At 46.8% G+C, this 24,875-nt stretch overlaps 1 protein-coding gene across 3 annotated transcripts in view; it reads right to left on the bottom strand.

Moving 5' to 3' along the window:
• Positions 1-24,039, bottom strand: part of FOXN2 (forkhead box N2) — a 30,461-nt gene extending 6,422 nt beyond the window's left edge. Inside the window, exons 1-4 of one of the 3 annotated variants that reach the window (XM_077176050.1) lie at positions 23,913-24,039; positions 11,735-12,285; positions 4,930-5,054; positions 1,330-1,394 (exon numbers count right to left, since the gene is read on the bottom strand). In XM_077176050.1, coding sequence (XP_077032165.1) covers positions 1,330-1,394; positions 4,930-5,054; positions 11,735-12,271 — 727 coding nt within the window. In that variant the 5' untranslated portion in view covers positions 12,272-12,285; positions 23,913-24,039. Of the gene's footprint in view, positions 1-1,329; positions 1,395-4,929; positions 5,055-11,734; positions 12,286-23,809 lie in introns of all 3 variants that reach the window. The other 2 variants (XM_054629153.2, XM_054629152.2) reach the window with 2 other exon arrangements.
• Between the last annotated feature and the right edge of the window lie 836 nt (positions 24,040-24,875).

Raw genomic sequence — 24,875 nt, 5'->3', positions numbered from 1 at the left:
CAGAGGCATTAATGCAATGCAGAATTACTACCTACAAAGAGTATTTCTGCACCTTAACACTCCCAAAGAATGAGGAGAGGCACTTCTGCAGTGGCTTCTTAGCAGTGCTCTGTGTCACTGACAATGTGCTTTGGCTTCATTTGTGATTGCTCTTCTCAACAGTGCAGTATTTCCCAAATTTACACTTCTCCAGCAGAATGGCTGAGGAAGCACCTTATTACAAGGAATTCTGTTCATCTGCACAAGAGCTGTCCTGTGGGACCTGAGGAACATGAATGGCTTGCCTCTAGTGCCAGAGAAATGCTGAACATGCTCCCCCACAAGCAGAAACCAAATGATATCAGATAGCTGTCATTATTTTGGCACCTCTGGTGTAGCTAAATGGATGAGGCAACATCAGACTGGCAACCTCCAAACCTGTCACAGGACACATCAGCAAAATCCTTAGGAGGAGAGGTATTTCCTGTGTTCTCCAACAAGCCCTGAGAACCCCAGATCCAGCAGCCCTGCAGCAGCCCATCAGCCAAGGGATGTTTCCTTGGCACCCAGGTGCCACCTCTGGGGTGCATGGCCATCATCACCTGTGGGCCAGGCTGCTGCTTGGTCTCCAAAAAGACTTGGCTTTGCTGCCTAACCAAGCTCCTGGTTTGTGGCCAAAAACTAAAAGCAACCTTCTCACCTCTAAGCCTACTGAGCCAGCAAATCGGGGAGCTGGTGTCTGCTCAGGTCCCACCTGGGCAGTGCCTTTCACTATCCTGCTGAAAGAGCTGTAACAACACTCCTCTGCAACACATTTTGTAAGACTCAACCCTTCAAAAATGAGTACTGTTCACTTTTCAGCACTTAAAAACCAATATTATTATTATTATTATTTTTGTCTAGGACAAGCCTAATTAAGTTTTATTAGCAAGGTGCAAGAGCTGTGCCCAACTGGCTTCTTCAAAAGAAATGCTGCAAGCCCCAGACACTTTCTGGCTCTCTCTTGGTACCACAGGTTTTATACACTAACATTTGCTACCTTTGGTTCTCAGTTCTTCAGATTTATTTTCTACTGAACTATTCATTAAGTAGGTCATACTTGGAAGTGATGCATGTGCTGAATATTTTGCTGTCAGAACAAGACGGCCCCAATTACACCTTGAACTTCACCTCATGGATTTAAAATTAACACACAAGTAGCTAATATAACACACACATTGTACTACATCTGGGTTCTTTTGTCACCTAGCAAACCCTTCAGAGCAGGGACAGAGACAACATCAGGTGGAGTCTAGTCCATGATTGTGACCAACACCAGGGGAGGAGGGTGAAAGGAAATTCCAAGTTTACCTTTGAGAGCTCGGCCGTGGTTCTGCTGAAGGACTGAAGTCAGGTAGTGAGGGGACGACGAGCGACTGAAAAAGAAATTCAACAGCTCAAAGCCAAGCCCTGATCAGGCAAATGATTTGTACAAAGTACAGCAGCCACAATATTATGATCATAGAAGGCTAAGAACAAAACCAACCCTATTCACCACAGGAAGGCAAGTGATTTCTGCTGCCCTCAGTAGATGGCTCAGCACTGGTTCGTAGTTGTGTAGCACTATTTAAGCCACCACCAGCACGTGGAAAACACCTCCAAATACACACACTGAGCAAAAATACTGTTGGCAACAGGCACTGACTTCTACAGATTTTCTATACCTGCCTAGAGGCTGGATTTAAACTAAGATATGTATTCTTTAGCACCTAAAACCTACATGTCAACAAAACATCCCTCATACAGGGATGCTCAGAGGACAGGTAAAGGACCAGTTGTGTTCATTTGCTTTTCCAAGCAGTGATGGGCAATTAACAAAAAGTAATACTAAATTAAAAACCAAATCAAGACAACTGCTGATTTTAAAGTTGATGCTATCCAGGGTAGGTTTTCATAATCAGACTAGCTTTGCCCCAAAGTACCCTTAAATCCCTCACAAAATAAAGGGCAAGTTAAAGCTTTCACATGTTGGTTTTTTTTTTTTCTTTGTGCTACACACCCAACCCTAATTATTCAGTTTATTATAAATATATAAGTGAGCAGTTAGAAGTAACCACAACAAAAATAGTACACACTATTAAAATTGCATGAAATGTATCAATGTGCATCTTTTACAGTGCTGCTAGAACAATCTGAAGGGTGATGACAGAATTTTCAAGCCCAACGTGCAAGAGAAACCTCAGCTGAATGGGAAAAATGTGCAAAAATAGGGTTCACTGTCTGGTATCTTTTCTTGTAGCAGCCACAGAGTGCAAAGGGAACAGATCCAAAAATGGATGGAGGGGGAAAAAAAATTTAAAATAAAGGAAAGCAATGGTGTGGCCCAAAATGGCTGGCTTTGCAGCCCTCAGACCCATTGTACAAAGAGATGCTAAACATCATCGTCCTTTTGTCTAAGCTCACACCCTTCAAAAATCATGTCCACACAGAGCTCCCCCAAATTAAATTAATGCCTGGTGTTGATTAAGACAAGCCATGCATAAGGTATGAGCAAGATGAGGACTGTGGCTGTCCCCAGGGCTGTCACTCGTGCAGCACTAGAACCAGAATGCAGCCAGGGGCTTCACAGGGACTTGTTGAACAAGCTGTGCAGAAATAAAATGCATCAGGCATGCCAATCATCTATGGTAATACAAATTTCAGTGTCACTAGACACAGATTACAGTTTTGGAAAGCTTCTGCTCAAAGCAACAGCCTAAATTTTATTTTAAAATTGTGCTGAATGATAGGCAGACTCCCCACAAACACACTGTAAAATAATCAGGAACACCAGTCTTCCCACTGGAAAATTCAGAGACTGCCACAGCTGAATTTTAGGATCACTCTGAAGATAAATTTGCACAGTATTTCAGCCTCTCTCCACTTAAACCTCCGTCCTTCCTCCCTCTCTACAACAAATCAGATCCTTGGGGGCCCTTCCCCAAAATTAGGCCAAAATTTAAATCAAATCTAAGCACGGAAGGGGAAACAATAAATTTGTTTTTCTGGGTGTGATGGAAAGTCACATAAATGTTTTTTATTATTGAAGGAAAATAAACCAGCTTTCATTAGGGAGCAGTTTGGTATCTTAATATGTTGTTTCTTATTTTCTTGTACTCATAAATACAAGCACTGCAAAACTCTTCTCGTGTTGAAGTCAGTGGGAATTTTGCCATGTGGCTTCATTAGATCCAGGATTTCCTTGTAATTGTTGGCAAGTGTGACTAGTCCTTCAGTAAAGGGAAAAAAAAAAGTTACCAAAAACAACAGCTTCAAATTAAAGTCCTGCTCTTCCAAGTACTTAAGCATGTGGATGAAATGTCTCCTTCCTCACACCTAATTTTGGTATGCTGCATTTATCCAAGCTACGTAAACCACACTTAACACAACTTTAGCTGCACTGATCTTGGAGACCCTGGAGATTTTAAAAGCTTAACTGGTCAAGGCTCTGAACACCCTGCCCTAGGCTGAGTGTGTCAATCCTCTGCACCTCTGGCAGGACAGGCAACTTCCCATCTGTATTACTCTCTAAATTTTAAAGTCTGTCTGAGCAGAGCCAGACTTTAAAGCTTTCAAGGACCAAATCTCCACTTGAGTTGTACCCAAAACCAGAGGTCCATACCCTTACACAGAGACATTACAACCTGTAAAAGCATTATCCTCTAGAGCCCAATTACAGACATTTCAATAATCTTTATTCCCATAAACCCCAAGCAACACCACCAGTCATCTCATTGTTTCTAATCTATTTCTTAATACTGCAATGTTTCAGGGTTATTTTAGTAGTGCTCCCAATTCCAAGAGAAAGCTGGAAAACAGGACACTTCTGCCTGGCTTGCTCCAGCCCAGGATGGCCCTGGGTTGGAGGGAGACCAGAGACAACTGGTTCTATCTTGTGGGTTACAAACCCCACTGGACAAGCCCATGCCACACAAAAATCTTGAGCCCCTAAGGCTTGCACAGGGGTGCCATCTCCCAGGGCCAGTGTCCTGTTGCACCCTGAGAAACGTCTGCTCAGTGCTATCAGTCTTGCATCCTGCTCCAGCAATCCCAGCTCCTCCTGCTTGTTAAGGAAACTCCTTGCAGTAAGGTTAAGGCATAGGGCAATGTACAAACACCTCAATGACCTCTTATCTCACCCAAATTCTTTCCTGGACTTGACAAACCAGCCACATGCCTTCCTCAGAACCGAGCTCACCCAACGTGCTGCGCTGCGTTCTGTCCTCCTGCCTCCACAGGCTGACCCAGCTGCTGCTCCTCTTCCTCTGCTCAGGAACTCTGAGTCAAACTCTACATGACTTTGACTGCAAATTCTCTAAATTCTAGTGCCTAATCTTCAGCTGTGTTGGTAAGGAAGTCCTGGGTTTAGAAGTCTTGCATGCCCCACCTCAAACTACGTTTATGGCAAAGGCTGTCTTTTCCATCCCTGCTGCAAAATGCTTTCAAACAGCCTCAGAGAAAAACAACCCTCTCAGGGCAGCATCTCAGCACTTCAGACTGTGGAAAAGTTGATTGTTTTTGACAAAAGCACAGAATAGATACATTTTATATCTTATATCCAGACAAGTGACTTACAGGAGAAGACACCCACCTCCTCCACAGCAGGAGTCCTGATGGACTGTGCTTGAAAGAGGATTTTGCTCCAGTTCCCAGGACTGCCTGCCCTCTTTGCAGAAATTGGGCTCTCCAGAAAGCAGCCAGCACATCCCTGACCTTTTTCTTTTAAACTCTCCCTCCCACAGTTAATAAGAGACTTGAACACATCCCAGATGTGCTGTCTGGGAATCCTGGCCTCACTGCATCTCCCCACCTCACCCAGCTGGTCCCACCTAAGGCCCACTCAAACTCTGCTCTGGGGTGGCAGCAGACAGCACTTCAACACCCTGTGCCACCTGCAGCAGTGTGTCCTGCTTGGATGAGAACTCCACCTACCTGGGTGGCGACGCTGGTGGAGTATAAAATGCAAGTGCAGAGGAAAAAGGCTGTTTTTTCAGTGCTTGGACAAGATTAGGTTTGTATTTTGGGTCAACGCACCACAAGGACCCTTTTCCATTCACCTGCAATGAAGAAACACAGCAAATTAGAAAATCTAGGACCAGGCTGGTACAGTCCTTTCTGATTTAATATCCCCAAGCTGCAGCACAATGCAATGACTGTATGTAGGCACACACAACATCCACAGGCAGTTCCATCCTGGATGGTCCCAAAATTGAGAAAATGGCCCTGAGACCCTCATTATACACTATGGAAACACTCATCTTGCAGGTCATGATAGCATCTCCAAAACCCCTTCTCTAAAGTCCCTTTCCCATTTGTCCCCTAAATGTTGTAAACTTTATTTTAACACTTAATAAACACAGCTGTGAGTTTAGGGACCTGTCCAGGCATCAGAAATCTTTTCTTTAACAGGTTTCTAGGTAAGAAACCAAAGCACCTTCCCCTTGGTTTAGATATAGACACATACTCATGAAACTTTACACCACCCTGGAAAAGGATCTTGCTCAATGTCCAGCTACAAAATAGATTATTCTCACTTTCTCAGAATCTGAACACCTAATGAATATGTTTTTGATGCACAATGTAATCACCCCGTGCTAGTTATTCTTGATATTAAATTTGGTATATTGAAACTTAAGGAAGATAAAGTACCTCTTGCTTGTCTCAAAGCTTTCTTCGCGAATTTACTAAATAAAGAACCTATTTTTTTTGAGCCTGCTACTTCTTGCAACTTAATTAAATAGTTCTATTCTAAAATAGAAATTCTATAATCACTGACCTGACAGATGAGCTAGAAGCTCTGCACGTAGCAGCACCAGATTTTTGGGGGAAAACAGATGCTACAGAAATGGAAATGTACATGGCTGAAGGATGGGGCAGCTGTACACCTGAATAGTAAGAGCCTTCTAAAGGATTTTTTGGGGGCTAAATATCAGAGCAGAAACCCAAACTTCATAGAGAAGCTCCTGTGAGCCCACAGTGGCCAGCTGGCCTCCTCCTGCCAGACTCATGGGGGACAATAATTCCAATTTATGGATGGATGCCCCATGATTTACCCCAGACTAAAAAGGATAATAAGGACATAATAAGTATGTAAGGACATAATAAGTATGTAAGGCTGTGGTTCTATTTAAGTTACAGGGGTTTTCTGAGAGAAGGAAATGCCTTGCTATCAAGAGAGAAAAATCAAGCCAGGGAGAGCCCCAGCTAAGAAAGAGATGCAACTGCAATTGCAGCTAAAGTCACTGCCTTTAACAAAGATCTCTGAGCAGCTGCATCTCTCCAAGTTATTTTTTTTAATCTGAATCTTCCTTATACTTACCTTTTCATGCTAAAACTGAGCACAGCCTGTAAGATACTTATCAAGAAGCTTACTTATAATTAACAAAACAGCCATGGTGGCTGGCAGGATGATTTAACCACCTAGATACTAACAGGAGGCATCTTCCCAACTGGCTCTATCCATCATCTCACTGACAGACTTACACCCTGATTCTTTACTTCTCCCAGACCCCTTTTTTCCCCAGTACCACAACCATGCCCAACTGGCTTTTTCCCCCCCCCTCCCTTTCACAGTTTGGAGGTTGTTGCCCCCAGGGAGCAGCAGGAAGTCCCCTAAGCAGCAAACCACTTCTCTACACTGTTTATCTGCTACCTTATCTGTACTTTAGGTGAGCACTTTTGCTTCGTGCCTCATTCAGTTCAGCTGCTGGGGGTTAGTTTCCCTCTTTGATCTTTCCAGTAAGGTACTCCTCCAGTTTGCTGCCCTGACAACATAACACAAGGATTTTGGGTGGGTATTGCAGCAGCAAGCTGAACCTGGGCACACCCTGAAGCCATCCAGATACTGACAGATCCAATGCAACAGGCAGTAAACAGGGTGACTCCTTCTTTGGGTCATGTGTAATGTGAAACCACACTTCCACCCACCTCTGGAGATGCTAAAAGTAGACATTGAGCTGAAGAGATGATGGAGCTGCTCCTGTGCTTTGCTTGCACCCTCTGCTTAGCAAAGACAGGGGCAGAAGTCCAGCCCAGGTCTGAAATCAAGTGTCACATACCAGGGAACAGCCTGCCACAGCTGGAGCTGGAAATGCCACAGAACCAATATCCAGCTTCAAAACAAGCCAGAACAGACTGTGCCAGTTTAGCAAGGACTAATTCAGGACACTCTAAAATGCTAAACTGCCTTTGGAGGTTAGTATTTCACTTCAACAGTGAGGCAAGTGTTGGAATGAAATGTAGGTGTAACTTGTACTTAAGATCTAGAGAAAAATCCCTCCAGAGTCAGTGAAAAGAGGCCACCAGGCTCTTCTTACTCTGCAACTCAAAACAGGGGCAATCATATAGTTCTGAGGTTAGTTTTTGGTCTATCACCTCTTCTGCATCTTTCTAATGTTTCTAATTTGACTTGCAGGATTTTATCTAGGCAAAAATAAAGGAAAGAAAAGAATTCCTGCATTTTAAAGTATTGGAGCTATTTTGTAAAGACAGTAAGTTTCCAGCCCCCAGCATTTCAGAGCTGGATTACAGGAATGTGGGCTGGAGACAAAATGCCTCCCATGATCCAGCCTTATCCTTTACCACCACCCCACCAGTCTGAGGAGCAACCAAAGCAGAGCAGCTCAGCTGGTGCTGGTGGCTCAGGCTCCCTGCAGGCCCATGTCCCCATGCTGCAGAGAGCTCTCCATCAGCTTCACACCTGGGAGCAGTCCTGGCTCCATCAGGGATGGACAGTGGTCACCAGCTGCATCCACACCTGAGCAAGGTGAACCACTGGAAAATAATGTCTGTGTGCAAGGAGGTATAAAATACATCCACCAAAAGGTTTATCACAGAAAAGGCATCTCTCTCCTGTCTTCACAGGCTTATGGATGGGACCTGCCCTGCTCCTTGCCCAAATACTTGAAAAGCTACAGGTTGTTTATCACCATCTCTTGACAAAAAAAATAGCCTACCACAAACACCTAAACCAGATATTTACCAAGAAAAGATTTGTTGGTTTGTTGAAGATATTCAAGCCCTGTAACCCCCAGCCTCTAGAGAAAACAGTGACAGGGCCACATCCATGAAAGCAGGGGCCTGCCAAATTAATGTTTGATGTGGATGCTGATCCTGCCTCCTCACACCTTTTCTCCTCAGCATCAATTAATTAATAACTCCCAATGCCATAATCATAAAAACAAATCTAAGCAAAGAGCAGGGAGACTCTCCATGGCTTTCAGCCCCAAACCCCTTTTCACTTGAGGTCCTCCTGTGCTGTAGATCAGATGCTGCTCCCTCAAAAAAGCAACGTCACAGCGTAGGCGCCTCTCTCCCAAGCCCAAGGCAGCACGACAGTGCTTAAGATGCAAGGAGCTTCAGCTGTGTCTTCTGAGCATCACTGACTCACAATCACACCTCCCCATCTTCAGGGGCACCAGGGCCACAGCAGCAACACTGCAAGGCAAGCAGGTGTCCCTGGGACTGCTCCAGCATCACCCCCTTGATGTTCATCATCCCCATTACCAGAGACCCACTGGGAATCTCATCTGCCTGGCTGATTGCACAAATCTTCTCTACTGCAGCTCTAAAAGAAAAAGGTGTTGCAGCTCATGGGTCTGTCACCTTGACACACCACTTAGGTACAGCAGCAGTGTGCTATGTGCACACAGAACAGGCAATGGTATTTTGCAGGGTGATGATATCCATTCATCCTGATCCCATGGCAAGAGAAGTTCCTCCTGTTGACTGCAAGGCTGGCTCATGAGGCATCTCAAGGCACTTTCCCTTCAGCACCACTCATTAAAAGAAAACCACAACGTGTAACTTTTTCCAGTGGTCCAAGCAAGGAGAGTCTTCCCCCAGTCTCTGTTGGATGATGTCCTGGACCCCTGAAGCCCTGCAGGCTGCAGGTATTTAGCTGGCTGATGCAAATGCACACACAGAACAATCACAACCACAGCTATGGCCACCCAGAGCTACAGCTGCAACATGATGGGGCACAGTCTGGTGGGAAGAGCTCTGCAGAACAAGGGATCTGGTGCTGAGGGGTCACCTCTTTGTACCTTGGGTGGTCTGCTCAGATCTGCTCCAGCAGGGCCTTGTGGACAATGCCCAGAGCCATCAGGGCACAGCAAACATGCTCCTGCAGCAACTCTTCCAGCTCAGCACCAGCCAAAATGAGTCCAGGGCAAGAGTCCTGAAATTGCCCTGCAGTGCCTGCAGCTCAGGGGGGGAAGTGGGGAAAAAAATCAGCTTTCCTTCAATATGCACTTCCAATCCAAAACAAAATGTCAGCATTATGGCAAAGATGAGGATAGACTCATCCTTCTTTTGCCACCTGACCTCAAAGAGATGATTTCACAGCTGACAGCCAGCAGCAATAGCCAGGGAAGTGTCAGAGAGTAGAGCCTGCCCTGGGATGCAGGGGCACAGAGCATCCATCCCCTGCTGTCAGACATCTTAGGGCTCAGGTTCATTTGAAAGGCTGTAAAACCCTTCATTCCTGATGTTAGCAAATAAACCAGGCTCCTCTGATACAACATGCCATGGACTTTTTTGCTTCCACAGGCACTTGGCATAGAAGGAAGCTGATTGCCTGCTCCCTTTGAAGTACAAAATGCCATCAACAAAGAAAAAAAATGGAAAAAATACAAAATTATCTTGCCCTTTCAGGGAAGCACCCAGAGGCATGGCTAGCACATGGTTACATGCAACAGGATCAGCACAATGAGCTTGTGAGCAGCTGCTGCTTGCTCCAAGAAGTGACACCTGAGGAGCTCATCCAAAGGGGTCTGCAGCATTTCCTTTACCTGCCAGATCAACTCCCACGGGGTCCAGGCATGCTGCTGTGTGCCACAGAGTTATTTTGCAGGAAGAATTTGGAGCAGTACCCTCATCTGGTCCTTTTCTAGGGGGGCAGAGGGTAAAGACTGAACTGCTGTTTGCTGGAAATGAGGAAGCTTCAGCAAAGTTTCAGGAGGGGCTTTTCTGGGGTGGTATTTTTTGGTAAGCACAGTTTCTGTTCTTTAGAATTACAGAGCTGTGCAGTTTCTGGAGCCCTGGGAAACCACTGACAGAGCACATCAGCATCACCTTGCTGGTAGCAGTGGGAGATATTCTGCATTTTGCTCTTCCTACTAGAGATGTCACATCTAGCAGCAAGCCATCCTCTGAGCCCAGCAATACCCATGGAGATGCCAGGGTAAGCAGGGGACCAGGCAGTGTCAGGCTCCTGCCACCCAAATGCCAAGACAGCAAGTCTGACTGGTAGCTCCCTAACCCATCAAAACATCAGAGCATTTAAGGGCAGATCCACAGAGAGAAGGAACTCGTACCAGTTTAGATTGTCCTTTCCTGCCCTAATTTTTCTGAAACTCATGCCACCCTCCTTGGACAGAGCCACCCAGGCCTTTAACAGCACTTCTGGCACCTAAAGCAGTGTGTGGTCCCTGCTCAGATCCAGTCCTCTACACAGGCACACTTGAGCATCTCAGTTACCTCATTATAGCACCTTGAGCCACCTTGAGAGCCCATCCTAACACTCAGCAGGATTCAGCACTGGGGTAGTTAATAGACTTGCCACATTGTAATAAAAAGTCACTTTTTTTCAGGGCAAAGCTGCTGCTTGTGACAACACCCTAACAATTTAATGCAGAAGCAGAAATACTGAGAAGCAGTGGTGTACAAGGCAGTCCTCCCCAGTGCCCACTCAGCTCCAGGACCCCTCTCTACAGTGAGAAACTGTCAAGCACTCCAAGCATTGCAGGCATTTCTGCAAGCCTGCTACCACCGAGCCTGACCTCCAAGCACAGGACTTGTTTGCTGACTTTCAGTATGTAGTTTGTTAGTTTATTCAAGTCACAGCCAGCTCTTTGAGGAACACAATGGGGAATGAGAGAGGGAGGAAGAAAGTCACTAGTAAAATCATATAAATCAGAAGAAAGACCTTGTACAGAAAAGAGCATCCTTGACTTTAAGAAGCGCGTGTGTGCACCACACAGAGATGCACATCTTATCTTATGACAGATGTTAAAGCATTACAGTCCATTAAATGCAGGAATTAATATAGTTATTGGAAAGCTAGAGCTGTGCTAAGTGTAACAGGAGATCACAAGTGGAAGAGTCAATTTAATATCTGAGGAAGCTGTTGGACTGAGGAACACTCAACCACGCACATCCAGTGTGCCCACAAGCAAGGGCACCTTGCAGGGGACCGCATCTGCACCCAGAGGGGCAACATCCCTGCTAGCCAAGCAGGGAAGCTGGTTGGCATCCCATAATCTGCTCTGCTTGCCAGTGCAACTGTAGCCATGGCCATGCTGGAAAAGCAGGGAAGGAGGAACATACCCCAGAATTTCAGCACTGGGAAATAGAGAAAGCACTACTTTAAGAGGCCTCATCAAGAAGAACTCCTCAGAGAGTTATCTGAAATTTCAGGCTGGTTATTGCAGGCTAATAAAATTTTAAGTAAATGGAAACAAGAGTCCTTTGCAATTGTAGTGTGCCACATTTTAAAAGGATGCACCACAGCTGGGTGTACCTAGGTGAACAATAAATAACAAAACCCAGTGACTTTTGTTATCCTGTGATTCCACAGAAGCAGCATTTCCAAAGCACCCCCATCTGCAAATAAAGTGTAAAGAGGACACGGTGGGGTGGAAACAACCCAAACTAAACTGTGCTCAAGAACAACAGAACCTTCTCCATTTCTCCCTGATTTTCCAACCTGCTCCACCTCCCTCCTGCCAGGTCTCACCTTGCCATGGCTTTTCTCCACCTTTCGGAAACACTTGTTCAAGGAGAGGTTGTGTCGGACCGAGTTCTTCCAGCCGGTGGGGGCCGTGGCAAAGTAGGGGAAGCGCTCCAGGATCCAGCTGTAGATTTCCTTGACTGGCAAGCTCTTGTTGGGGGACTGCTCAATCGCCATGTAAATGAGAAGGCTGAAAGAGTAAGGGGGTTTGGAAGTGGAGGATTTTTTCTCAGGGTTCTGGTAGCAGGATGGTGAGAAGGATGGCACGCTGTCCCCCTCGATGTCGTACAAGGGGCTAACAATGGGGAGGCCCTCGCTGCCGAGGCTGAAGTTTGTTAGCAGGTTAGTACTTTCGTGCAGCCAGTTCAAATTTGTGAGCTCATCATCTGCTGAATCTCTGTCCACCACGGTGGCCTTTGGCTTGCCGGCGTGGCCCGTGTCGGGCAGGCTGCCCATCCCATGGCACTGCCGTAGTCCCGCGGCTTTTTCTGCTCCCGGCGTTTCAGCTTTCTTATCCGGAGTCATCCCAGTGACTGGACCCATTTAGCTTGATTGGTCTGCAACAAAGGAGGTGGTCAGAAATCATTGCAAACTACCACAGGCACGCTCAGCAGGAGCCCACCAAGCCCAAGCACGGGGCTGCACCATCCCCATGCTGTGCACGAACGCTGAAGCCACTGGTGAGAGCCAGGGTCCAACAGGAGCCTCCCAGTAAACTCATGAGCATAAACTCCCCTTGGTTTATAAGCAGAGCTTATGGGTAGCACTTGGAAACTGCTGTATCTATCTAGAAACACCAATTCAGACACAGAAATAATAGCTATTTTCACGTCAACACCTGAAACCTGGAAAAAACCTTAACAGGTAGGATCTAATCCATTCAGATCTCACACTAACTCTTAAGTTACCCATTATATTGTAAACTGACCCTGATTAGAAGCGTTTGCCTTTGGTGTCCAAATAGTGAAAAAGGAATTGCAAAACTTAAATCAGAAAAAGTCTATTTGTGGTCTCAGTGCCAATGAAATCTTTATAACCCCTACAAGTCACAGTCATTCTCAAGTGCTGCTGCCTGTTTCTACCAGGGGAAGATCTGGCCAGCCTATCTGTTCATCACTTGTGTCCCACAGAGCTGCCTGGGTCCACAAGATTTTTTTGCCCTCCTGCAAGGGCTTGCTGCCCTAACCTGGGCTTCCCTGCAGAGCAGAGAGTGCTCGGACCAATTCCCAAGAGGAAGGAACCAGCCACTGGGGGTGGCAGCTCAGACCTGCAGGAGCAATGGCTCACCACTTAGATAAAAAAGTCCTAAAACAACAAAACACTAAAACCCTAATCATAACATTATTATCTTTAAAACACTGCCACTCAATGCAAGGTCTAACAGGCCACCCATGCTTTGGAGGCATTACATCAACAGACACCACCTTGCCTGTAGAGTTTCAAAAGGGGTCTTCTAGCAAACTGTGTTATGGGAACAGCTGTTTTCTTCCTGCTGATGTGAGCACTGTACAGATTTGGGGGAGTACTTGCACACACACATGTACCCTACAGACATAATACACTCCAACCATGGATGCAGCTCATAGTTGTAAATAGCACAGCGCAAAGCTGAGGTTTGTATTAACTGTAAAAAGATCCAACAAAACAAGCAAAGAAAAACCCAAACCCCATTCCAGTTCCCTGTCCCTGTAAGCACTATCATTCTGGCTTCATGCTCCAGCTCCCAGTGCCAGAGCTCAAGATGAGGACAGTTTCCATATCACATCTCACCAGACAGCTCTACACAGTTACTGCACGTTTTCTTACCCCAGTTTGCAGTAAACACTTGTCTCCTTGCTCTTGCATCTCCTCCCACCAAGGGCCCACTGCTTGGCTATGCCAGCCCCAGGCCCAGCCAGCTCCAGCCTGGAGCCTCACCGTGTCCCTGGCAGAACACTGCCCAGCCCCCTTGTTTTGGAGAAGGGGAGCAATATGTGCAATGGAGGAGTGACACAGAAAGGCAACAGGATAATCCATCCCAACCCTGCCAGCCCCTGCCTGGTGCCAGGCAGTCATGAGGTGCAGAATTTGTGTCTCTCCCAGGGAACACACAGTGTTTCCACCAGCAATTTTTGTTTCTCTCTTCATCTGCTCATGCACTCTTGCACCAGCTATTGCAAACCTGTGTTGACAACAGCACCTGGACTGATGCTTGCCAGTAGCAGTGTTGGAAAACATGCATAAATTTTTCACCTTATGTTTCTTATTTCTATTAAGTGCATGGATGGGTATGATTAGCTACCAGCTCAATCAGTATTATAAAAAGAAAAAAAATTAAAGCAAAGTGAGCTGCTCAAATAGCTGGTCAAAAATAGCTTTGCTCTCCCTACGATTTACTTCTCCCCCAAGGCACCAGAGCAGATTCATATTGGCAGTCAGAGATGGCTGCCTTTAAACACAGCCATATATACATATGCTCATGTCACTTCTTCATCCTTTCTTAAATTAAAAAAAAAACAAAACAAGCCAAACAAAGAGCTAGTGATAAAATTCATACAGTGAGACAAACCCCAACTCTGCTGCAACGTGAGCTGCTCTGTTCTCTTTCTAATCATTAACTTTGCCCCCTGGTTGAGCACCTCTTTAGGCAGCTACACAGGAGCTTACACCTCCCAGCCGTGTTTTGGTAATTTTAGCTCCCGGTTCATGTTGCACAAAATCTCCCTTTACAAATCTTCCGTCAGTGTGGCAGATCAAGAGCACACACATACTGACACACACATGCAAGTCTGAGGTCACTGTATTCTTTTCTTAGGGGAAAGGGGGCAGTGAAGTCTGTTTTCAACACAAAAATGGCCTGGGCACACTCAGTCTTCTCAAAAATATAAGGGAAAAAACAGAACAACTGATGGAACTGGCACTTATAACCAGGCAGACTTTGTGGTGTCAATGCACTATTTCTTTGCAGGCTACTGTATTATAGAAGAGAGTCATTAGCATATCTAATGCCCTACATGAAAATAAAAATTATTTGCAGTTAACATAAATAATATTATTAAATAATATTATTAAATATTATAAAGTTATAAATATTATTAAAAGTAAATAATATAGGTTAGTGTCACATTTCTTAGATGTGGATTTTTGTAATGCATCTTATTGCCTTCTTTTCCTAGTTCACCACCTCACACACCTCCTACATGAACATATCATAAATTAATTTCTTTTTTCTAGAATGCTATAAAGGCCATATTAGACTATTATCAACTAATAAATAAGAAAAAATAAAATCACAGGAGCAACACCAATGCCACTGGAGCATATCTGAAGGCACACAAGTCCAAAACCCCTCTTCATTCACAGAGACCCTTAATGACATCCAAAATCCACAATTTTTTTCTCCATGTGTGTTCCAACTGCCTATAAACAGGCACAACTGTGAGAACACAGCTTCCAAGATGCCATTTTCAAGATTACTTCCAATATTTGGGGTCTTATGGTTTACATAAGGGTCATGGAATCCACCAAACCATCTCTGCTGTAAGCTGGCAGAGCTTTGTGCTCAGGGATGGCCCTGCAGAAAAACCACAGTAAGAGCAAGGAGAGCAAAGTGTGAGAAGGAAAGAGCACAGCAGCAGCTCTCCAGTGCAGATGTTTTGATAATTCCCATGGGGACAGCCCCAGCCCTGTAAGCAGAGCCAAGAAGGCAACCTCCAGCCAGACAAATGCAAAATCAATATGATTTAAGCACACCTCTGAAAAACATGCAAGAGTTTGTGCTCTGCCCATGTGATTTACCCTACCAGTGAGTACAGAGTGACACAGCACACTGCTCTTCACTGGTACTAACACCTCCAGCTGGAAGCAGAGCCTCATGCATCCCAATCCTAAGGAACTCAAGGATCTATCTCCTGTTGGTACCTTGAAAAGAAAGGCCAAACAAAGCATTCACTTCTCAAATGCTCCTCACAATGGAGGTGCACATCATCTTGCATTGGTAATTACAGACAGAGGACTATGATTCCAGGGTAAGAAGATTAAAAAGCTGCCAAGTCAACTGAGGCTGCTCAAATAAAAGTTAGGATGCATCAGAGAAGAGGTGAGAGACACAACCTTCTTCCAGCAGTCTGATTTTTGGCATCACATAAAAGCCAGGAGCAGACCTCCCTGCTAATCCATGCCAGTCCAGCACTCAGAGCCCAGTGAAGACCTGCTCCTCCAGAGCACTCAAGACCCAAGCAGCAGAGCCCAGGTCTGAAGGGGCTGACTAAGGCTGCAGTGTACCAAGGCAGCAGCCCAGAGAAGCACAAACAGATCAGAGGAGACTCCATACCTCAAGAAAAGGTAATATTCTTTGCAGCCTTCTCTCAAACTCACTGGAGAGCTAAGTTTGGGAAAGGTGATGAGCACTGACAGGTCCTCAGCCTAGCAGAGCACACCTGGGTTAAACCAGGTTTGTGTGCTCCCATAAAGACCCCAGCTATGACTGAATTTTGATGGAAGAACTTCAGCATTGCTATGTTCTGCCACAGGAGCAAATGCTTTGATGTGTGAGCACTTAATGAAGACAAAGCTGCTTTAATAAAGGCCAACCATTTAATGAAACTGGAAGTCCACTTGAGCAGATCCTCAGGAAAGCAGGGAAGCACGTTTACTTTGCAGCAGCCCTTCTTGGGAGAAGTCTCAGCTCCAGCAGAATCCAGGCCAAAAGGACAAAGCTATGGCAGATGACACCATCCCACCAAAGGTGACCTCCTCCAAACTCAGCAGCATTGCAGATGTAAGTGTGCAGGTATCATTTCAGTGGCCACCACACTTGGACTCACTGAACTGGCAAGAAAGAATTCAGCCTTTTAGTCAGAAGGTGCCACAGCCCTGTCCACACCAAGTTAGCATGGAAACAGAGCTGCTCTTGCTGCTTGATCCTTCTTTACAGTGGCATCAGATGAAAGGTGCCCTTTTGGCACCTGCACAGCATCAGTGCCCCAGGTTAGGACAACCTTCTCCACAACTAAATGCACCTTTTTGTTTCTGCAGGACCAGCCAAGCAACTAGGTCACCTCTGCTAATAGTGGGAAGACCTGGAGCCTGCCAACAGTGCAGTGATTTCCCTCCAGGTTTAAAAATAAAAATAAAAATAAAAATAAAAATAAAAATAAAAATAAAAATAAAAATAAAAATAAAAATAAAAATAAAAATAAAAATAAAAATAACAATAAAAATAAAAATAAAATCTTACCGTGCATTGCCCAAGTCTGAGGAGTGGAACATAATTTTAATCCAGGAAAAAAGATTTTCAGCCATATCACACTTAATGACAGCAGCTCTGCACCCACTCTTTGCACACCAAGCTCGGGGTGTGCACCCTTAGTTACAGAGCCAGGCAGTTGTGCTTTACACCCAACTTCTGTCCTGACACAAACAGGCTCTGTGAGAGGATTTAAGACAATTGGTATCTGCTTTTGCATGCAAACAACTACTCCAGTAGCAAACTCCTCTATTGATTTTTCATATTCCCTTGCATCTACAACACGCATCAGGGCTTGTCCTGACTCAAATACATCAATATGTGTTGTCAAAACAGCCCAAGAATTAGACAGATAAATGACTGGCACTGCTCACCTACCCAAGCTGAGGATAAACTTCCAAGTCATTGGGCACATAGCACAGGACCAGCTACAAGTCTTCGCATGTTGGAGGGAAGAGCAACAAAAAAACCAACAAAAACAACAAACAAAATAACCCCAACAAACAAAACAAAAAACCCCTGGCACGACTAATGCAAACCCATCAATAAAAAGCATCCATCTGCCTGACCAGGAGCATTAAAAGGATGACACCAAACCATTTTGCCCTCTACTAATTCAACCTTTCCCCCCATCATCTCCCTTGTGTGGGGCTGCCCGTGCCCTGCACACCTCCCAGCCCTGCTGGAGGTCAGCTGGTACCCTCCCCCAGCCCTGAGAAAGGCCTATATTTGATTATAACACTACATGATGTCACGTATCCAAGACAACTAAAGGCATTACAGTCTTCTGAGGATAAAACCACCTCTCAGCCACAGACTTCAGCAAGCTGGGACCCAGTGTCTGTGGAAGAGATGAACCCCTGGGTGACAAAGGACACACAGAGATGCTCCCAGGGGCAACACCTGCAGCAGGCAGGGCCCTTCCTGCTCTTCCTGGCTTGCAAAGCTGAGGAAAATTAAAAATAATGGGTTTAAAAAAACATTAGAAAGGGCACTTAACACCTTCTCAAATCCAGACTGAAAATAAAACCCATCAACCAAAGAACTTCTGGACCAGCCAGAAGCTCAGGGGCTTCATTTGAACCTTGGCATCAGTGGGCTCAAAGAGGAAAAGAGGTTTTCCAGAATTTGCAGAAATACTTCCAAGATTCTCATGTCAATGTTCTCCCACACCACGTGATATAATTAAAGGCAGGGTGGGGGAAAAAGTAACAAAAACCAATTCAAAGGTCCAATATAAAGAAAAGTTAAGAAATCCTGCAATAGGGAAGGGATTAACAAACCCTTATCATAGCCCAGGAAAGGGCAGGGAGCAAGAGGAAGATTTCATCTAACTTTTTTTCATTAAAGTTTGCATTTTTTAATTGAATGCATACATATGCACACACATAAGTGGGTTTACAAATATCTGAAAGGAAAATTGTATGTGAGCTCAGACATGCCCTGACCCCAATCCAGACCCTGTACACGACCCAGAGCCTCTGGAACATTTATTCCACTGCTGCCTTCAGAGACTTTGCAAATGTGAAGCTTTTCCAAAGGCTGCAGTCACTATTGGACCTGGTTCCCCGTGCCTCAGATTTAAAACATGCACATAATATTAGTCTAAAAGAGAAATTGGGACATGAAAATAATATTAAAAAAATAAGAAAGCCAAACAAGCAGTGAAATTTAACTATTAAGAAAAACCTTTGGTAAGACACAAATAGGAGAGGGGAGGGAAATAAGTGCTTTCAAGAAAAATTATTTACAGCCAATAGCTTTTCAAGAGATGCTTACTGGTCATTCTCCTCAAATTCAATACTGTGCTTGCTAAGTGGACTAAAATGCTAAAAAATGTAAACCACTGATATGTTCACAAGTGAGCCATTTGAGCAAATGACTTGCAAAATAATTCTGATGGTAATTCCCTTTCCAGGGTAACCTTTCTGTGTGTTTCCCTACCATCCTCTTGAAACAGAAGTGAACATAGCTACATTTCAGCTGGTGTCAGTACCAATTTACCAATGCTAGAAAACATAAAGCTATCTTTTCCACACAGCTTTTCTGCCTTTAAAGTACCAAAACTCCTGATTTCCAGAGGAAAACCAACAACTTGAAGCTTCACCCCAAGTGACTGTTTTGCAAGATTTAACTGGAAAGCCCCACTGGAGCTGTATCACAAAACCACATTACCAGTACAACCTGGTGACTGCAAAGCTGTCCCCACTTGCTGCTTCCCAGCTCCTGCTCACAAAGTGCAAGATTTCCTCCAGTGCCCAGGGAAGGCAAAGCAATGCTCTTCACTGCACTCACCTCCCTGGCCAACTTGCTTTTAATTTTATCCCACCAGTGTGGAATTTGGCTCTCTGTTTAAACAAAGAAGAAAGCAAACAAAAAACCCTCCTACTTTTGACTACTTGACATCCCTAAACCAAACCAAACTGGCTGATAACTGGTCTGGGGATGATCCTCACACACCACAGGACAAGGGATGATGAGTGGATGCTGCTTAGGAGGAAGCTTCTCAGCTCCCACTCCTCCAGCTCTACTTCATGAAACTTCTCCAGGTGCTGAGCTCTCTTCATATCCAGTACTCAGCTTTTAGGCAGCCATGTACTTGCCCCAAAATCTAAGCACAAAAAACCCAGTGACACTGCTGAAAAGAAAGCAAGCACGGGACCACACTTAAACCGGGAAACTAAAAGTAGTGACAAACTGCAAGATAGGAATGCACTGAATATAACCTGACAGAAGACACCAAGACTGAGTGTGCAGAAGAGTAGGGGTGGGTGTTGATGCCTGCAGTAGTCAATTTAATGGAATCCCTAACATTCTCCAACCCTTGAGGAAATGTAGGGAGCACTAAGTCTAGTCTGAACATAACAGGAAAACAATTTCAATGCACTCAGCAAAGAAAAAAAAAAAAAAAGTCAAAATCCACACCATTGACTTTCAGTGTAAGGATTCCTATCTGCACAAATTACAGCCTTCTCTTAAAATGGTCCTGGTGCCCCTGAGCAACCACTCAATAAAATGGGTATTCCTGCCCCAAACACAGCTGCCATGTTTCCCAGCTGCTGACCATACAGGCCAGCACTGAGCACTCAACAGCACCCTCCCAGCCTGGAGTGACCCAACCTCGTGCTCCCACAGCCATAGTGTTTTACAGGGAGCAGGCAGAGTACCAGGGGTCATAAAGATGCTGGCTGGCATCACTTCTTCCATTCCATGTGATTTATTACCCAAGCACTGTGAGATGTCTCTCCTTGCTGACCTAAATTGCATTTTGGAAGCACCATGGAACATCACTATGTGCCTTTACCCAGCATGGTAAGGATGAGATGGAGAGCTCATGGAACTGGTGCCTTTACCCAGCATGGTGAGGATGAGATGGAGAGCTCATGGAACTGGTGCCTATACCCAGCATGGTGAGGATGAGATGGAGAGCTCATGGAACTGGTGCCTTTACCCAGCATGGTGAGGATGAGATGGAGAGTTTATGGAACTGGTGTCTATACCCAGCATGGTGAGGATGAGATGGAGAGCTCACCATCACCCAGCACCATCACCAAATCAGCAGGTGCAATGTGACAGGGAACAAACACACACCTATCACACATAAAGATCGAGCCAGGAAAAATGTGAAGCAGCATCCCAGGGGTCTCTTGTGTCCTCTCTGCAAGGCAAGGCAGCCATTGGATCTGGAAAGAGACACCCCAGATGCAGCCACAGGGAGCCTCCCCATGTGGACAGGGTTTGCAAGCAAGCACTTGTCAAGAGCAGAGCAGGGCTCTGCCGTGAGTCACGCCGAGCTGCAGGAAGTTGCCCAACACCATTTCAGTGGTGGAGTGGCAGCACACGCACACCAGGATGAGGCACTCACTGCCTCCATCCACTTCCCTCAGGAAAAGTTACCGTCAGTGCAGTGACATCCTTACACAAAAAGCACTCGTTTACCTGGAGGGGAGGAACGGCAAGTGCTCAAGGAGCCAAAGGGAATAACCCAGAAGTTGCTAAAAGGTCGTGAGTGTTCATCGAGACTGCTGACAGCCATTTACTTATGGAGAATAGAGCCTGCTTTCCATCCATTTCCATCCATCCAGGCAAGAAAAGCTGTGTTTCACATAGCTTGTTTTGCACCACAGCAGTGCAGTAAGAACATCCCAGAGCAGGGAACAGCATCAAGAGATGCATGGCAGCAGTGGCTGTGGGCACACCATCACTCCTCCCAGCGCCCATCCTTTCTGCCACCTCGCTGGCTGTAATCCCTCTGTGCAGCTCTTTCTGATAAGGTATCACAAACCTGCACATGGAAAAAGTCTTCTGAGAGCCTGGGGTACTTCCTCTTGTAAATACCAGCTCCTTTTAACCCCAACAATGAGTAGGCAAGGTGGAATTGACAGAGCAGGAAGGGGGAATTACAACCCCAGTGAAACCAACATGAAAACTTCTGCTGCTGTTATGGGAACCAACAGCTCTGCACGAGAACCCTACGGCTTTCTCACCAGTTTGAACCATACCCATGTAGAGCATCTTCAGATGCCAAACTATCTCATTCACCAGTAAGGTTTGCTTTTGCTCAACGTGTCAGGTTTTCAAATCTATTGCACTGAGTGGAACAGAGCCCGTGGTTAACAGAGATGGCAAAAATCAGCCTGATATGTCCCTAAGCCTCTGTCTTGTTTCCAAGGCACTCCACTCACTTGCCAGGCAGTACTTCTCCTTCAGCAGGACCATTACACACACCTCTAGCTGCTCCATTACTTACTGGACTGGCATGTCCTGACACAGAGAGTTGCTGGCAATGCTGGTGCCCTCAATCCCAAGCTCTCTAGAGGAGACTGAAAGGCTCCTCGAGCAGAAATTCTGTGGGGGCTGGAGCTGTTGAGACAGCACACTCCTTAACTAGTGCCCCTTTTAGACAAAAAATACCTTACTTCTGGGCTGAAAAATCCCTGAGGAGGTCTTCAGCACAGCCCCAACAGCAGTACCCAAAGCAGGTCACAACTTCATCCTCTGGTCCAGACACTCCCAACAAAGACATCAACCAAGTTTTATTCCAATAAGGTCCCCGAGTGTGCTCAGGGCCACATGCCTGGATTGGTACAGGGCCAGTGCTTCCAGCTCCCTTCAGGACCTGCAGGGCAGCCAACAGAGCATCTCCACCACAGTCTGCAAGTGTAGACACTGCACAGCAGCACTGCTCAGTTCATGGGCACACCTAATAACAAACAAAAAATACTAAAAGCACAGAAAAGCCCTATACGTATTTCAGGCAACTCAAACACACAAAGTGAGAATCACCACCTCCTCTCTATTTCTACAAAAGTTAAGTGGCACAGCTGGACACGAGTGAGCCCCCAGCAGAAGCTGATCTGCTGCAGCAGCGTGGCTGAGCTCAGAGATAACACACCCTGGCACCCGGCTAAGTTCATCAGCTCGAGCCCTGGGCTGCACTAATTGCTACTACAGAGCTCCGACTGCCTTCTGCAGAGCTTGGGAAATGTGAGTAGGCACCTGCCAAGGAAAGAAAAAAAAAACCAACAAAAAAACAAGCAACCTTCAAACTACTTCAAGTTTCCTGACGTAAGATAATGCCAGCTGAATTTTTCTTGCATAGATGTAGCATCACACCAGACTTTAAGGAGGGGAAAAAAGACCCCAATCCAAGAAACACAACTGAAGTTAAATGATTCATATGTCAATATATTACAACCCACCTATTACTAAATTTATCTGAATGTAAGCCCACCAATAACAAGATCTGGAGAGTGTCTGTGTGCATATATACGAGGTGAATTATATATAAAGTTATCTTGATTTCATAGATTAGGCACAAAGCTAATCAAAATGCTTTCTCAGCATTTAAGTCTACCATAATTCAGCACGTTTAACTCCACATTTAGAACACAGCATCCATCCACAGGCAGGCACCTCGGCAGGAACATGAGTTTATCGGCTCCTCTTCAAGGTTTATTTTATTTCTTTGTTCCTTTTACTCTTTGTTTGGGCCCTGTCATAATCCAAACCCTCACCAACAAAAGGCAGTTTCCGCTCCCACAGAACCTGAGCAGCAAGCCCGCCGGTGTGTCCAAGCAGGAGCAAGGCAGGAAGCCAGTGGGATGCTGCTCCGCTGCTGCCGCCACCAACTCATCGCCCAACTTCACCAAAAAACCCCGAAAAAGATGGGAAAACTCCGAAGGGCCACGTGCAGATCCCAGCCTGACCCCGAGCACTCCGCCAGCAGTTTCCTGGATTTTACCCCAAAACGCGGGAACCCCGGAGCTCCTCTCCCACACTGCCCCCAGCTCCGCAAGCCACGGACGCTCCGCACATCCCTGGGGGCTTCCCGCCGCTCCGGGGACAACGGGGCGCGGCGGAACGAGGCCGAACGCGTCTTTATTTCACCGAAGGAAGCGCCTGGGTCTGACGGGGGTGACCCGGCGGCGAGGGGCACGGCGGGGCCGCGCTCCCAGGTGCCGGCCGCGTTTTCCATCCCCGCAGCTGGAAGCGCGCAAGGAGCGCGGGCTGGCCCCACTGGGGGAGCGCTGAAGGAGGGGGGGGGGGGTCACCCGCGTACACCCCGCGGGAGGGCGGGCGGAACCTCCGCGAGGCCGCGCCGGGAGGAGGAGGAGCTGCGGGTGCACGGGGACCCCCCCCGTTCCCACGCACCGGCTCCGGGAGCGGCTGGAGAGGGGAAGCGCCGCCTCCGCGCGTTGTCCCCACGCGGGGAATGAGAGGACACCGGCCACACCGCCCCCCCCCCCCCCCGCCGCTTCCCCGGCACCAGCGGGACCCGCCGCCACACTCCCCGCGCTTTCCCCCTTCCCCCACGAAACCCTCGCGGAGCGTCGGGAACAAAAAAAACTCACCCCCCAAACCCAGGGGAAAGCCGAGAGCTAAACCCGAGGGAGGCGCGGGGGCAGGCCGGGCAGGCGTGGGGCCGCGGGGGCGGCGGGCGCGGGCGGCACTCACCGCGGTCATGAAGCCGCGCGGCCGGCGGCGGACACAATATGGCAGCGGGGGGATGTGTCAGGGAGCAGCTGCTCCCTGCGCAGCGGCGGCGGCGCCGCCCTCCCGCTCCCCATGGCAACCGCGAGCAAGCACGGCCCCCCCGCCGCCGCCGCCGCCGCCGCCTCCTCCTTCCCGGCCGCCTTCCCTCGCTCCCGCCCTCCCCCGTCGCCGGCACCGCTTCTGGCACCGCCGCCGGGGCCGGGGCCGTGAGGGCTGGGAGCGGCTGAGGGGCTCCGCGCCCCGCCTCAAAAAGTTCCCCTTCCCCCCCCCCCCGCCCAGAAATACCACGCTTTCTAAATTTTAAAAATTTTAAAATAGAAGTGCAGAAACCTTCACTTCCCTTCTTTATTTATACATATATATATACTTTTTTTTTTTTTTTTTTAATCTTCTTGACGAAAATGAAGGCGCCGCCGCCGCCGCCGTGTTTGCCCTGCCTTGCAGCGCATTGCCGTCCGCTTGTGCTTTCGGCTTTCCAGGGCAAGAGCTCTGCTGTTCGCTCCCCGGGCTTGGACAGCCCTGCACGCACTTGCAGTTTTACAACATCATAAAGAGGAAGTTTCTTGTCTTGTTTCGGAGCTGATCTTACACTGAAAAAAAAAAAAAACAACAAAAAAGGTTTAATCACTTTCCCAAGGTTTCTTCACCTTCTGAAGAATACAGCTGAAGCTTGCCTCGTGATGACTTGTGGTAATTTTATTTCTAAGGAAGGATGGGAATGCGTCTCAAGGAAATTCCTCCACTCCACCTTAGGAGGAACTACTGGTTGGGTTGTTTCTTTTTTAATTTGAAACAGTTTCAGACAGCAATCCCTTGGGTTTTTTAAGAGTAAGGATATATCAGGCTCAGGGTTATAGCCGGGGGAATACTCTCCCAAGGGCAGAGTATTGAATCCAGTGACAGGGAGGTTCCTTCCACTGCACC

Source organism: Agelaius phoeniceus, chromosome 3 (assembly GCF_051311805.1).
Source record: "Agelaius phoeniceus isolate bAgePho1 chromosome 3, bAgePho1.hap1, whole genome shotgun sequence".
In the NCBI taxonomy this organism is placed as follows: domain Eukaryota; kingdom Metazoa; phylum Chordata; class Aves; order Passeriformes; family Icteridae; genus Agelaius; species Agelaius phoeniceus.
Note: the sequence above shows the minus strand (reverse complement) of the source record. Positions and strands in the feature narration are given on the sequence as shown.